Source organism: Alligator sinensis, unplaced genomic scaffold (genome assembly GCF_000455745.1).
Source record: "Alligator sinensis unplaced genomic scaffold, ASM45574v1 scaffold611_2, whole genome shotgun sequence".
Lineage (NCBI taxonomy): Eukaryota > Metazoa > Chordata > Crocodylia > Alligatoridae > Alligator > Alligator sinensis.
Window position 1 is genome coordinate 3,848,483 of NW_005841869.1, and position 15,346 is coordinate 3,863,828.

General features: G+C 49.3%; 1 protein-coding gene across 1 annotated transcript in view; it reads left to right on the top strand.

The window, feature by feature from the left end:
- PBX3 (PBX homeobox 3) overlaps nt 1–11,809 on the top strand; it is a 128,357-nt gene extending 116,548 nt beyond the window's left edge. The window contains 4 exon segments of the mRNA XM_006016922.3: nt 4,668–4,833; nt 6,167–6,279; nt 7,103–7,192; nt 10,239–11,809. Coding sequence (XP_006016984.2) covers nt 4,668–4,833; nt 6,167–6,279; nt 7,103–7,192; nt 10,239–10,331 — 462 coding nt within the window. The 3' untranslated portion in view covers nt 10,332–11,809.
- Nucleotides 11,810–15,346: the final 3,537 nt, after the last annotated feature.

The following is a 15,346-nucleotide window of genomic DNA, read 5'->3' on the forward strand; positions in this document are numbered from 1 at the left end:
ACCCCCGGCTGGCGCCAGTTACAAAATTCACATCTTCAGGACACAGAGGCGGGGAGAGGGCCAGGCGTGGGCAGCCGCTCATGCCCTGGGTGGGAGCTCAGCGTCTCAGCCCTTGGGCCCATCCACGCTGCCCCCGGCTCTTCCCCAGCAGATCCGAGTGCTTTATGCAGGGGACGGTGCCTCGTCCGACCCGTGGGGACGCTGACCTGCCTACGGTCACCCAGCGGGACAGTGACACCACCTGCGATGGCACCCAGAGTCCCAGGGGTGCTGAGTCTGCCAGCCCGTGCTGAGTCCCTGACCTTCCACGGCACGCTGGAGAGGGCAGGGCCTCCTGCTCCTTGGTGAAGAGCCTGGGACAGGGACTGGTGAATTCATAGTGGTCTTCAGTGGATGGGAAAGCCCTGCGTCCCCGCCCTGGCAAAGGGAGGGGAGCTGCGAGCCAGGTTTAAAGTGGTTTGGAGCTGAGCTGTGATATCACGGCCTGGTGCTCACACTCCCCTGTGTGTCCTGCCCCTTCTGCCCGAGGCCAGGGTCACTCTCAGGTGTTGCACACCATCTCCGAGTGTTTTCTGGAGCAAACGCACTCCTTTCCCCCAGAGAGGCGGAGGCAGGGAGCAGCAGGCTGCGGGGAGGGCCGGGTTAGAGCCCATTCATTACCAGCGAGTAAGCCCCGGCTTCTGGAGTCAAGTGATTGCATCGTGGTCTCAGCTTTCATTTCGTAGGGAGTGTGAAGTAAGTACCAGCCTGTGTGGCTGCAAGGAAATGCTGAGGAATATGAACTGAGCACAGATGATGCGGAGGCACCTGCCTGAGTCTGCAGGCAGCCTGGACCTGTAGCCGTGAGAGAGCTCCCTTCACCTCAGTGGGCATCACCCCCAACCCTCGCTGCTCTGAAAGGGGTGCCTCACCCCTAGGCTCTCCTCTGCTGGGGCTGTGGCACAGGGAGACAGGGAGCCTTGGTAGGCCCTGTGCCAAGCTTTGCCTACAGCTCCAGACAGGTGCTGCCTGCTGTCTGGAGTGAAAGGCTGACTCCCGAGGGAGCACTTGGAAAAGCCCCCCGGATGGGGAATCCTCCTCTGTCCGTCCCCTGGCTCCCCTGCAGCCTCCTCCACCATCCAGGCCTAGAAGAAAGTGAGAGTGCGGCAGCCGGAGGAAGCGTGGAAATGTGTCCTACTCTCTGCACGTGCTGCTGAGCCCGGAGCCACGGTAGCGAGCATTTCCTGGCCTCAAGCTCTGGCTCCCTTTCTGCTTCTCTTTGTCCACGTGTGACCGCGACGTGCAGTTGTTAGCATCTCCAGGTTGCAAGCCTCGTGCTCAGCAGCAGCTTCCCGACAAATATATTTAACAGGGGATTAAAAAGAAGTTGGAGACTAGGTTGTCGACATATAGATTCCTTCTGATGCTAGTGCCAGGAACACAGTGTTCGCGGGATGGCTGGGACGGCTCCCACCCGGGGATCTAGCTGTGTGCGGAGCGTGTATTTTAATTCGAGAAATAGTTTAACATTTTTAGATATTCATTTAGATGTGGTACGCAGGTTAAACATAACGTATGATCACTGCTCCTTTCATTGCTTCCAATTAAACCTTGCTTGTTAGTTTAACCTCTAGGTAATCCCATCAAACAATTGATGTCAAGGAAACACTGCCCACAGTGGCTTTGGATGAGTGGCCATTAATTTTAATTGCCTTGATATTAAAGATTAAGAAGTATTGGGACTAGCAGAATGGAAACGATCTGATGTCAAGCAAATCCACTCGCTGAGGCTTCCCCAGGCTGCTGGTGATATTAAAATTTTACTGTGAGAATTAAATAAACCTTTATTAGTGATGGCTGTTGTTTGATTGGTCCAGAGGTGTGCATAAACAAAGGTTCATATTCATCCATGGACAATACAGTTGATGTGCAGAGATTCCTCAATTATGAAACTGTTAATAAAGCCGTAATCCGATTGTCCACAATAATTATTTGCTGGGTTTCATTAATGTATTATTGCTTCCCTGACTGACAAGGTAATATTAAGTGCAATATATAGAATCCAATGGAGTATTGTCCAGGGAACAGGATGTACGAGGTGCACCTTCCGTCTTGCCATTAAAGCTAGAGACTTTTCCATAATTGTGTTAAAACAAATGCCAAAATTATCTGCCTTCCTGCAGGAACGTCCCTCCTCCCTGTAACGAGGGTGCGTGTGCAGCCTCTGTGAAACAGCTGCATTCGGTCCCTTGCACGTGCTCCCGTTGAAAAAGGAATAGCATTTCAGAGCAGCGGGCCCTTGCCTGCAGGTATGGCCGTCTGGGCAGAACCAGTGACTGGTGAATTTGGTTTCTTTTCATAAGAGGAAGAGAGCTGTGCAGCCCCTGCCTCTCTGTGGAAGGATTTTCTTTTGCTCAGAGTGAAGGCTGTTCCACATTTCAAGTGAACAGAAAACATCAGCATAAGCCGATGGTTATGATGGTGTCATATCATCAGAGGCTAGAAGTCCAGGAGCCTGTTCTCAAGTCAGAGAAGGGACTCCCACTGAGTTCAGCTCATGCTGGACGCTTTGGGACCACGGGCCCTAGGAAGCAAAGGGAAAGAATAAGCAGACGTGACTGCCCAAGCCCTTTGGGCTCTTGCAAAGGCTGGCAGGGGAAGGCAAGCATCCAGTGATGCCACCAGCCAAGCGTAGGAGCCATAGGACCTGTGCTCCTGGCAGGTTGTTTAACTCTAGACCTGAACAAATGATGGGTTTGCACTGGTGTAATGTGTATACACCAGTGGACATGATATTGGGCTCTGGAGTGGACAGATGTGCACTGCCCTGGGGCAGCTGCACACAGCAGGGTGTTAGCACAGTGAGAGGAGAAGGGCTACCACGGTACATTAATAATTAGGGACATGCCTTTGTTAAAAATACTTTAAAATCATCCCATAGGAGGACATGTCTGGGTGTTGAGTGTGTGCCTGTGACAGTGGCATTGTGTAATCTTCACAGAACCACCCCCTAGTTTGGCATGAAACTGTGTGGCATTTTCAACAGCCCCCACGTCAGCTTTGGTGCCACGTGCTCCCATAGCTTTGATCATTTGGACCTAGAATCATGGAATCACAGACAACGAGGGTGGAAGGGACCCAGCAGGTCACATCTAGTGCAACCCCCTGCTCCAAGCAGGACCAGCCCCAATTACGTCATCCCAACCAAGGCTTTGTCTACCTGGGACTTAAACACCTCCAAGGATGGAGACTGCACCACCTCTCTGGGGAGCCTGTCCCAGTGCTTTACTACCCTCCTGGTGAGAGAGCTTTTCCTAATATCCAACCTCAACTTCACTTGCTGCAACTTGAGCCCTTTGCTTCTTGTCCTGTATCTGCCCCCACTGAGACCAGCCCAGCTCCGTCCTCTTTGCAGCCCCCCTGCAGGGAGCTGGAGGCTGCTATCAAATCCCCCTCAGTCCTCTCTTCTCCAGACTAAATCAGCCCAGTTCTCTCCGCATCTCCTCACCAGTCCTGTCCCCCAGCCGCACAACCTTTTTCATTGCCCTCCGCTGGACTCTCCAATGTGCCCACATCCTTTCTGCAGTGGGGCCCACAGCTGGACACAGGACTCCAGATGTGGTCTCCCCAGTGCTGAATAGAGGGGAAGAATCACTGCCCTCGATCTGCTGGCAATGCTCCTACCGATGCAGCCCAGGATGCCGGTGGCCTTCTTGGCACCAAGGGCACACTGCTGGCTCCTGTTCAGCTTCTTGTCCCCTGTCCCCCCAGGTCCTCTTCTGCAATGCTGTTGCCCAGCCCGTCACCCCCAGCCTGCGCCGGTGCATGGGGTTGCTCCCTCCTAAGTCTAGGACTTTGCACTTCTCCTTATTTGCAGTGCTAGGGCTTCATTTCCTTCTACAGTAGTTGTGTAGAGTGTGTTGGCCTGAACACAGGCTTGTGTTTGTAGGCCGAGGAGTTTTCGTGATGGCCCTGTGTGCAACATCAGTTATTAACTGAGAGTATTAATTAGGGGCTTTGATGGCTGGGATTAGAAACATTCTATAATGTTTTTGCTGCGCGGCTTTGTGTAAGCTGCTCCAGCCATGAACTTTGCACGGGTTAATAGAGCCTTAGGAGCCACCTTGGCATCAGCACAGTATCTTCAAAGGGAGATGACAAAGCAACTTTTCATCCATTATTGATTTATATTATTCCTTTCATTTTCAGCAGACCAAACATGATTCCAACTCTGGGGCTGCCAAGGTTGTTCCAGCCCAAAAATAAAGAACAATTGCATTCACTTCCAACTCATTCTCTCTTAACCAAACATCACCTTCATCCACCTCCAGAAGCCTTTTGAATTCTAGCATTTGATTTGGTTGACAAATGCCTCATTATTAACAGTAGGCAAAACTACGCTAACCAGAGCAGCAAACTCCAAGATGCGCGTTGTCATAAAAGAGTAACCCCTTGTGTATCAGTTCTGCCAAGAGACAGACAGAACCATGTCATGCTCATATCCATAATAATACTCAACTGATCCTTGATTATTGCTTAATTAATCTAAGTACCCAGCAGACGTCAGATTGAAGGCTGGGGACTGTGTATCTGATGGACCCAAGCGTGACATCTCAGAGCAATATGACGAGATGCCGAACGCTGCCGGAGGACTGACTTTTCTTACTTCCTCTCCTCCCCATCCACAGGTATCCAACTGGTTTGGCAATAAGAGAATCAGGTACAAGAAGAACATAGGGAAGTTTCAGGAAGAAGCCAATCTCTACGCTGCAAAGACGGCTGTGACCGCAGCACACGCCGTGGCAGCCGCCGTCCAGAATAACCAGACAAACTCCCCGACCACACCAAACTCTGGTACGTACCAGGAGCTTTTTCTCTCCCCCTGCCCAGCCAACTAGAGCATCCCAGAAAGCAAAACAGGAAGGCAACGGCTCTGGGGCGGTAGAGAACTCGGTTTGGTTGGGCATGTGGCAGTGTCCCCAGGATACCACGCGACCAGGAGGTCCTGCATCGTTTAAGCCTCCGGGGTGGGAATTTTCCAAGTGCCGGGCAGTGAGCTGCCTGCTCCCGCTGACTTCAGCATGTTAAGCCCGTGCTTCTGAAAACACATTCGTGTCCCACCAGGGGAAGGGGTCACATCCCAGGTCGGGCTTTTGGCAGCTTTGTGTTCCAGCGGAGATTTTGACAGGGGTTTCTCACTCAGTGAAAAAGAAAGGCCAGGCCGCACCTGGGTGCGTGTGTCTCGAGCTGCTGAACTCAGTGCTGAGTGATGCGTGGTGGGAAGAGAGGCATGTTCACATCCTGCTCTACGCTCGTTGGCATGTGAAATGCTGCACTGCTGGAAAATGAATTGCTAGTGTCTGTAAGAGCGTATCAGAGGGGGTAATTCATTGGAAAGCGGCTTGTCGCACCTTCATTTTCAATGTTAAAAACCAAATCCTTACCAGCGTGTTTGCTCCGTAGGCAGAATCTAAGGGCTAACTCCAAGGGAGGGGAGTGGAGGCCAGGCGGGATGTGGGGAGCAAGCAGAGGTGTCACCAGCACCGCTTGCAGCGAGTTTTAGTGCGTGTCTAAAAACGTAGGAAGATCCATGAGGAAAATCCTACAGGGACAGAAAATAAGCAAGTGAAAATAGGGTTCCTACGTCGACGGTAACAAACCGACCAGTTGGCCACGACCAGCCATCGCCCTTCCAAGGAGAGGATAGGCACACATTCAGCACGAGGCTTTTCTCAGCGTAGATAGCAATGGCACCGGGGAAGGTGCTCCACTTCACAGGCGTTGCACTGCTCCCCGCCGTGCCCTTCCGTCAGGGGAACGGGGCGGTGAGCTGCAGCCTGCACGCCCTGCCCTGCCCTGCCCTGCCCTGCCCTACCACTGTGCGAAGCAGAAGGAAGAGCCTGGAGAAAGGAGTTCCTGGGCCCCGGGAGAGAGGCTCTGGCCGGGTGAGCGCGCTAGGGCTCTCCATCCAAGCGGTTCCCAGGGCTGCCAGCCGGGCCCCGCTCGCGCACGGGTCAGGTTCTGGGTGTTGATCACTAGCCTCCCTCATAGACTGTGAGCTTTCCTCTGTGATGCCCTGCTTTCCTTCTTGTTTCCTTTTCTCCTTCTCCTTCCCCTGCCTTGAGGTCTTGGGGGATATATATTTGTAGCTCTCTGTTATTCAGCTACTTAACTCTTTCCTTTCCAGGTTCTTCTGGTTCTTTTAACCTCCCAAATTCTGGGGACATGTTCATGAACATGCAGAGTCTGAATGGGGATTCTTACCAGGGGTCCCAAGTCGGAGCCAATGTGCAATCACAGGTAGGAGAAACGCCCCAAACTAGGGCCTTTCTAGCAGGGTAGGGTTTGGGCTAAAAATTCCACCTTACTCTGGCTCTATTCAATGTTCTGGGCCTCACTGCAGAGCGGAGGCAGCATTTTCTAAACGTGACCTATTACTATCCTAGCATTGAACTTAACAAACCTCAAGGAAAGCGTGATTGTTTTCTAATTGAGATTTTAAGCTTTGTGAATGCATTCGGCTCTGGCTTGAGCTCATGGAGTGGGACTGGGTGCATCTGACTTCCATAGACACTGTAAAATCAGGGAATTTTCCTTTTTTATTTAAAAAAATCCCCTCCCCCCCCAAAAAAAACAAACCCCAACCAAAACCATGCATCCTTGTTTCATTTATGGGACAAAGGCTTTTTTATTTTTAATGTCAGAACACATCTAGCGGAGCTGTTAGAGTACATTTCATTCTCAGTCACCCTTCCGATCCATCCAGACAGGGCTAACGCCATGTTTTATATGCAGTATATATGTTTGTACATCTCCTCGCATGCATGCAAACACATATGTATGTATAGATATACACGCCAGTTTGCTGCAGACACGTGAGATGGACCTACAGGATGCATTGCTGTGGGGAAGCTATTGTTTGGCTGGTGCGAGAAACAAAGATGTATGGGTTTTAACATGCAAGGATTTGTTGAAATTCTGCCAGTCATTCTTGATTGATACATTTGTCTTTCATAGAAGATGCTAAACCCTTTTGGCTCCCATAACTCAAAATGTTGCCTATTGTAAGTGATGATGTTTTAATAGATTTGGAATGATGAATTTTGTTTCCTCTTACTTAAAGGTGGATACCCTCCGTCATGTTATCAATCAGACGGGAGGATACAATGATGGCTTGGGAGGAAATTCACTGTACAGTCCACACAATTTAAATGTGAGTACCCTGGGAAACAGTAGTTTGGAGATCCATAAGCACTGTGTCAGGTAAATGCAGTCATTAATACGTGTATTAATTACTCTCGCAGTTGCATTTCTATTCTGCATTTTTGGGGATGAAACACAAAGCAGCCCTTGACATAGCTACAAGTCTCAATGCAATCAGGAGAGAGGGAATTTGGAGGAGCATTAGACGGTTTGCAGTTTTATGTTTTTAGACCAAAGAGTTAACATGTTTCTTGGGGATGGAGCGTTTGCTCCTGGCAGAAAATTGGTCAGCTAGTTCTCTGGGTCACGCTTGCCAGAGATCCCAGATTGTTGTTTTAACATACTTCTAGCCAGGTCAAGGGCATTCATTTTTTTCATGTCGAGCGGTCCCATATATTGGCAAAGAGACATGGCAAAGAGATGATAACAATCCTGTGGACTACAGTCCTGATTCGGTCAGGTGCTGAGCGTCCGGATCAGCTGCTGTAATCGTTGGAGGCTGGCGGTGCTCAAAGCCCGGTCCCCCGTGGACCCTGTCACCTGCACTCAGTGCCTAAAGAACAGAGATGCACAGACGCTCAGTACCCCATTGGGGCAAATGCATGGGGTGGCCTCCAACCCAAAAGCATCTCCGCGTTTCATGGCAGGCTGCAGTCGGGATCGTTATCATCTCTCCTTTGCAGCGTGTTTCATTCCGGTCGGATGTAGCCCGTTGATTCTATCTCATTATTTAATTAAGTTTTCTCCAACACATTGATTTCTGTTGGTCAGAGGTGGCTGGTGTTCTCCTTCCCCCTTAGTTTTGGAAGTACAGGGCTTTACAAATATCCTAACAGGCTAATTCCCTTCCAGGAGACTTTCTGTCCTGCCCCAGGGCCGCCTGCTCCGTTACGCTGCCTGCTGTTGGGGCAAGGGCTGGGGCAGAGCGCCTGGGGGAACAATAGCTGCAGAGGAAATGGAGAGGCCAGATGTGAAATGCTGGAGCTGGGGAGAGCACGGGAGATTTTTACCTTTTTTAGGGTTTTCACTTGCCATGAGAGTAAATATTAATGATTTAAAATGTGATTGAAGACATTCAATTGTAAAGGGAAAAAAGTACCATTAAATACTCAAATCTTTTACATTTGAAATGTCAAATCTTTCTTTTTGGGTTTATAAATAACTCATAATAACCCACAACAAACCATATAAAAAGCCTTTTAGTTGCATTTCTCCTTTTTCATTTAAGTGTTTTGAAATGCTTCAGAGAATTTGCGATATCCTTATCAACATGATAAAATATGAAACTGTGATTGCCTGCAGCATTTTACAGACATGAATTCCATCTTCGCTGATGAGGCCTGATAAGGCGCTGTTGTATAATACAGTGCATAATCTCAAACCACCAGAGTAAGGATTAATTTATTTGAAAAAAAGAATGCTTGCTGACAACCTCTCCTCCAGCTGCCAAGCTGAGTAAAAATATTGTACATTTGTTGTTTATAAATTTGGATAAAAGAGGAATGATGTTTACTTCAGATGGAATATCTTTAGACTCCTATCTGCACAAGAGTTTTTCTTTCTCTAAGTAGATTTTCATATCTTAAAAAAAAACAAAAAACTAAAAGGCGGTGGTACCTCTGCATGCAGAATAGCACGTTATTTATTCAGGACCTGTATCCGAGCGGCGGAGGTGGTTTAAACCCAGGGCTCGGGCTTCAGCTGGAATGTGATTGCAGGCTGGGATTTCCATTTTTTTTAAACCCTTGAATTTGTTGTGAGAAGAGGCGCTCTCTTTGTTGCTGATCATCTGTGTAGGGGATAATTATTTAGGCCTCTCTCTCTCTCTCTGAGCCATAAAGCATTTTCTTTTGTTGTGGAGGATGAAGAAGCCTTCGATGTAAAATCTAGCAATGGGCTGGAGGAGAAGGAATTCTCTGGGACTGGTTATTAGCAAAAGGGTGACTAACCCGCAGATTTAATATTGCCTGGGCAGGCAGAGAGAGCGCGCTGTGAAATTCATCCATCTCTAATGCTTTTTTGTGTGTGTCAACATTTCCAAGCGCGTATTATTGACAGGCCAAAGCTGTAGGGTCTAGGAAGTGAGTGGAGAAAGGCAGGCCGATTGTTTTGGTGACGAACCACGTCATAAATAAATTAGCATGCGCTAACCTTTGGTTTGTTGGCGGCACGCTGCGTGGGGAAGGATTCCTGCAAAGGCTATTCTGCGCCGGGAGCGCCGCGCGTCAGCACGGCTCGCTCGAGCTGCGGCAGAAAGGCCTGCCCCGTCACTTCCACTCAGCGTTCCCCAACTCACGAGGCCTGCGCCTCCCTCTTCTTGACTGACATAAAAATATGTAGCGACAAGCTGTCTGCCACAGCAGAAATTTGATCAGACATTGATTTCAGCAATTGCCTCTACAGGCCAAGACATAAGGCAAATTTGTTTCTGAGTACTGTTATTGCTGATGCAGGTCTAATGCGCTCAGGGCCAGCGGCATGGGGAGACATGGAGCAACATCCCAAACAGGGGCTGCGATTGCAGATAATTAGAAAGCCGATCTGAGTAGCGCGCTTCCTCCTCGCGCCTGCGCCTCCGCACCCGGGGAAAGCGTGTTTGGAAGGGACCTCAGACCTGCGTCGAGCCCAGTAGCTCTCGTGTCCCTGGCACGGCTCCGGGCACACCGCGCTTCTGGAAATGAGATTAACGGCAGCCGGCTGAGAATTTCTTCCTCCTTTGTGGCTGCAGTTTTCTCCGGCTTAAAAGTGGGAAAAATCTGAGGTTTTAGAGATGACCAAACCTTGCAAAAATCCTTAACATTTTTGTTTTTGAGACGTGTGCGTGCGTCTCAGATACCGCGTCGCCTCATTGAAGGGCTCCTCGTTCCTAGCTAGCTCTTCCCGTTGTGGAGACCTTTGCTCCGTGCGGTTTATCGGCCGCGTGACGCGCGTGGGTGGGTTTTTTCCTCCTCTCCCAAACTCTGCCATCAGGAGGAGCTGAGAACCCCTCCCCTTCCCCGCTCCTGGACGCATTTCCAGTGGTATCATCGTATCAATTGGCTTTTCTCCCTTTTCAGGCTAATGGAGGCTGGCAGGACGCAACGACTCCATCTTCTGTGACTTCCCCTACAGAAGGGCCGGGAAGTGTGCACTCCGATACCTCTAACTAATCTCCTAGCAACACTTTTTCCCTGCGCTGAGATGCCGTGGTTAGCGCATTCAGAGTCACAGGAGAAAAAGGAAAGAATCTTTTTTGTAGCCAAGCACCTATAGCTTTACTGTAAAACCTTGTCTTACTAGAAAACTTGGTAAATCTGTTTTTTAAAGGTATCATAATCATTTGTATTTATACTTAAAACACACAATGTTAAAAAGCACTTTATCCAATTAGGCCAAGATTTAGCATTGTTTATAGCCCTGTAACTATTTTATCATAATTTATTATCAACAATTTTAGCGATGACGGTCTAACAGTTGCCAATTACTTGGCCTTAAGGGTAAAAGTACAGTATAAGCTTAACCTCAGTAGCAGGAGCAGACACAAAGAAACACCTCACCTAAATTTAACTTCGTGCATATTTCCATGGAAAGCCTAAATGAATTACAGACTTTGATTGTGTTTAATCTTTTCATATCTCTTATAGAGTTGGAATAAAAAGAGCTGTTCAGTTATTTCAGTTAACGATGGTCGTCTTTAAGAATCCTTATTCGTCACATTTTTGTTGTGATCTGTTGTTTTACCAACTAGATTGGAAGCTGGGAGCATCTTTTCTTGCTCAAAGTACCAGGACCCAGACAGAGTCTCCTCTCTGTATTTCAGTCATGGACATAGATCGTTCTTAAGAGATGAAGATACTTGCTGCTTATTTTTGTGGAAGCCAAGACCTGGGGTTTTACAGTAGGAGCTAGGTGCTGCACACACCTTTGCCAAGATTTGCTACTTCCTCTTGGCAACAAAAAAGAAAGGCACCGTTATATGGAGTGTTGTACATAGTGTAGCAAAAGAGTATTTATACATCTCACCAATCAAAACACAGCTTTATTACCTCATGCGAACTCATACAAACCAATAGAATTTCAACATGTTCTGTAGCTTAGAGTGCTCACTTACTACCTCTGAACAATACTCACGCTGTAGTTTGTCTCTTTCTTATCTTTTTGCATCTTGTAATTAACTCTTTGTTTCCCTTCCTGAGATGTAATGTACATTGTAATCTTTTAAAAAAAAACAAAAACCAAGTCAGGGTTGCGTTGGCAACTTTTAAAAAAAGCTAAAGTGGAAACATTGGGTCTTCAGTTGAAACACAAAGACAGTAAAACTGTTGTAAATACTGAGAAACATTTTGAATGTTCTTCATCTTGTTACTAATCCACGCAAAAAAAAACCACCAACCCAACACCTAATTGTAATGCATACAGATTTCAGTATTCAGTACTGTATATTTCGCCCTGTCTAACAGGGGCCCTTTCTTTCTCTCTTTTGTATTGTATGCGATTCTGAACCTGATTGAGTCATGAAAATAATTTGTGGCAGTGATTCTAATGTATTAAAACGTTTCGTGTTACTTTCTAACTGGATTACACCCTGGATTGAAAAGTCTTCCTCGTGGTAGTTCTATGTAGTTTCAAACATGAATAAACTTTTTGCTTTCATGATCAAATGTTGATGTAATTTCTTCCTGCTCAGTTTTAGTCAGCTCTCAAAGATAAAGTAAGCTACAAGATGTATGGAGGAGTTGTCATAAAGCAGGAGTTAAGCAGTTCTTTAAATACAAATAGCGAGCTGTGCACTCTTGCCTGAAGGATATTGGAAATTGTAGGTAAAGTAGGCCCTGATAGATGTCCACCGCTTTGTACTCAAGAAAGACTTCAAAGCCACAGCTGTGTCAGTTCATCTGTGGTCTTTCTTCCTACGCGGCTCTGCTCAAGAGCAAGAAGCTCAAGTGGAGGATTAGGAAAGGGTCAATCTTTTAGTCTAACTTAAAAAAAACCCAACATCGTATTCACTCTTAATGATCATCCTTATTTAACATTAAATTTTAAAATATAACCCCTGCTAACAACTGAAACTTGATTATAAAAATGATATTTCTTGATTAACAAAACTTTTTGGAAGGACATATCTATAAACTGCTAATTTTAAATCTTTTTAATAAAGTAAAGGTCAATAACAGGTAATGGCCTATTTACCATATCTCAAGGAAATTGACTCACAGGAAATCCAATTAACGTTAATCACTGGCAGCCAACGGTCTTTGATAAATACAACTATTTTACTACTCCAGTTAGTGTATCTAGGCAAAAGAAGGCATAGCTATCACGACCCGTCGCCCAAATTTGTTGCAGTGCCAAGGCAGGCTCTAGAAAATAGACGACTTGGCTGTTTACTTGTTAGCCAGCTGCTGAAGCCCGTAGGCGTAGATTCGGGAGCTAAATGATTATTTGCATGATTCAATTAGCTTGTGGGTCAGCTTTTCTTACCAACCAATTCCTGTACTAAGTTGTTTTGCAAAGTATCTTTGTTTTTCCCCCCAAAATACAGCCAACGGATTTCATCTTCCCCCGTGTCCCTCAGACGCGTGTCTCAGCCGATACACCCCTGCTTTTCCTTCTCGCACGCACGCAGACACACACCCACGGTTACTTTGGATCACCTTTAGAAATGCACAGTGCTCCTTTTGCTACAGATGGTGCGTTTAACAAGCAAGGCAAGGCCGTCCTCTGCCAAGCGCTCGTCGAGCTGTAAGATCGGTGGCACGGGGCACCGCCGGCCTGGGAAGACTCGCTACGCGTGGAGGGAACGCAGCAAAACAACATCCGTTTGCTAATGGAGCTCTCGGACTCCACGCTCGGTGTTTATGCCATAACTCAATGGAAACAGTATTTTAAATGTAAAGCGTGTCAGTGGAGGCCTAGGCAGCATAATGAACACACAGGCCTCCCTCATCTTGATCACATCTCTGCTGGCCACAGGCAAAAACCTGTCATATACTGATGAGGTTCATAGGAAGGCCATCAACAACCTTTGGGCGCACTTGCGTGCCCTGTGCCCATCGGGCATCATTAGCGTGCTTCTTTACAACATTAAGGATGCAGGTCCCTTTGAATTACAAGTGCAATTTGGCCTTTCCCTATATTGGAGAACCATCACGTGGCTGCACGGCAAATAATAAAAATTTTATCCTGGAGGCCTGATCACACATCAGCAAGGTTGACTACGAGCACCAGCGTTGAAATGAGTCCTTTGGATGGGCCTGCGCTTTACCTGGCAGCGACATGCTGAAGAGGCCGGGCACGGCTTAATTGAGTACTAACGACACGTGTAAGAATTCATCACGGGCTCGTTTGCCCTGTGAACGGAGCTGAGCGCTCCCAGTCGCCAGCGAGGGAGCTCTGCGGTGCTGTTGGGTGGGCGGGTGTCCTTCCCTCTGGAGGGGTGCTGGCTCGTAGCTAATCCTGCGTGTCCAGTTGGAGCTGTCGGTGCTAACGAGCATGCCTGCAAGCGGGGCTGGCTGATGCCCTGGAGCCGTCGGGCCCTGGAGACAGCCGTGCACTGGGACGCTGGAGCGGCAGGCATCTGCCTGGGGGGCGCTGAGGTGGAGCCTGGCTGCACGAGGCACCGGAGAGGAGCAGAGGCGCCCACCTGGGACACGAGCACAAAGCAGAGGGGGAAGGCCCAGCCCCCGGGGCAGGCTCGCAAGGGGCTTGTGTGGCCCCGAGTTTCCTCCCACGCATGCGTGCTTTGCAGCAGATCTCCGCGTGCTGCCAAGAAACACGGCGCCACGCTCCTCACACTACAGATGGGGAAACTGAGGCAGAGAGAGAGAGATCCAGTGAGTTGCCCGAGGTCCCCTGGAAGAGCAGTGGCAGAGCAGACCCCAGTGGCATGCGTGTGCCAGGCCTGAGCTGCGCAGAAGCACCCTGCACGTCAGCTGCAAGAGGCCGATGCCGGGGCCTGTGCCATGCGTTCCCAATGGGAGGAAAATAACCTCACATAGTCGAGGATGTTTCCAGCTTGTGTGAATAAAAAGTACATCTTTTAAGAGAGGAGAAGTCTTCCAAGATTGGCAAATTTTATTTTATTTCATTAGTTTTAATGCTGCTGCCATATGGACTGTGAAGAAGAGGATAGCATTAGCTGAGGAGGACGGAGTTATCCGCCTGACACAGAGCGCAGATACAATGGCGAAGGAGAAGCCCTGGGAGTGATTTATTGCACGCGGTGTATTAGCCACAGAGGAGTTATGATATGCTCCCCATTCCTGGATCATATTAGGATTTTATTAGTCTAATATGACACGGTAATATACTATATTATTGGAATTCCCAGCCTGTTCGCCTCCCTGGGAAGCTGCCGTGCGCTGCGGCGCTCCAAGCCTCGGCCCTGTCGGGAGGGAGGCTGGGGGGACCGCAGCGCTGCCGAGCCCGGCTCTCGTGGGCTCGCGTGCGCACTGCCCGCCCTGGGCTCGTGTGGTGAGGGCTACCCAGCTTATTTAAGAGCCGCTTTCCCCTACTGAGCTGCGCGCTGTGCAGTGACTGCCCGGCACCTGCAGCTTGCAGCAAGGGTGGCGCAGGCTCGTCGAGTCCCTGCACAAAGGCCCCGTGCAGGGCAGAGCAACCCAAGCGGTGCCCGGGACGCAGCTGGGCTGGTTCCACGTGTGGGCTACAGCCATGCAGCCGTTGCATGAGGACCTGGCCTCTTCCAGGAGGGTTTCACGCCAGGCTCCCGGCTGCTGTCGCAGGAGGGGAAGAAGGGTTTCCCCATGCTCCTCAGCGGCTGCTGTGTTGGCAAGAGGAGAGGCATGCCTCGTCGACTCGCACAGCCGTGGGACTGCCTTAATAGCAAAGGAAGGCTAGGCTGGATATGGGGAAAGGTGGTCGGGCCGTGAGGATGGGTCGGCACTGGAACAGGTGCCCGACGGAGGTCACCGGGGATTTGAAAGACAGGCTGTTGGACGGACATCTGCCAGGGCACGTGTGACCCCACTTTGGAGCCAGGGGTGGCTAGCTGGACCATCAACCCCAGCAATGCTATTCACTGGTCCCTGATACCTCCGCCTACCCTCATTGCCCCCTACGACGGTCTCCACGCCCCGTGTTTAGCCCAGAGCCCTCCTGGCTGCGAAGCGGAGCGCCGACCCACCGCAGCGTCTCGCCGCCGAGCCCGGCTGGCCCCCCCGCCCCC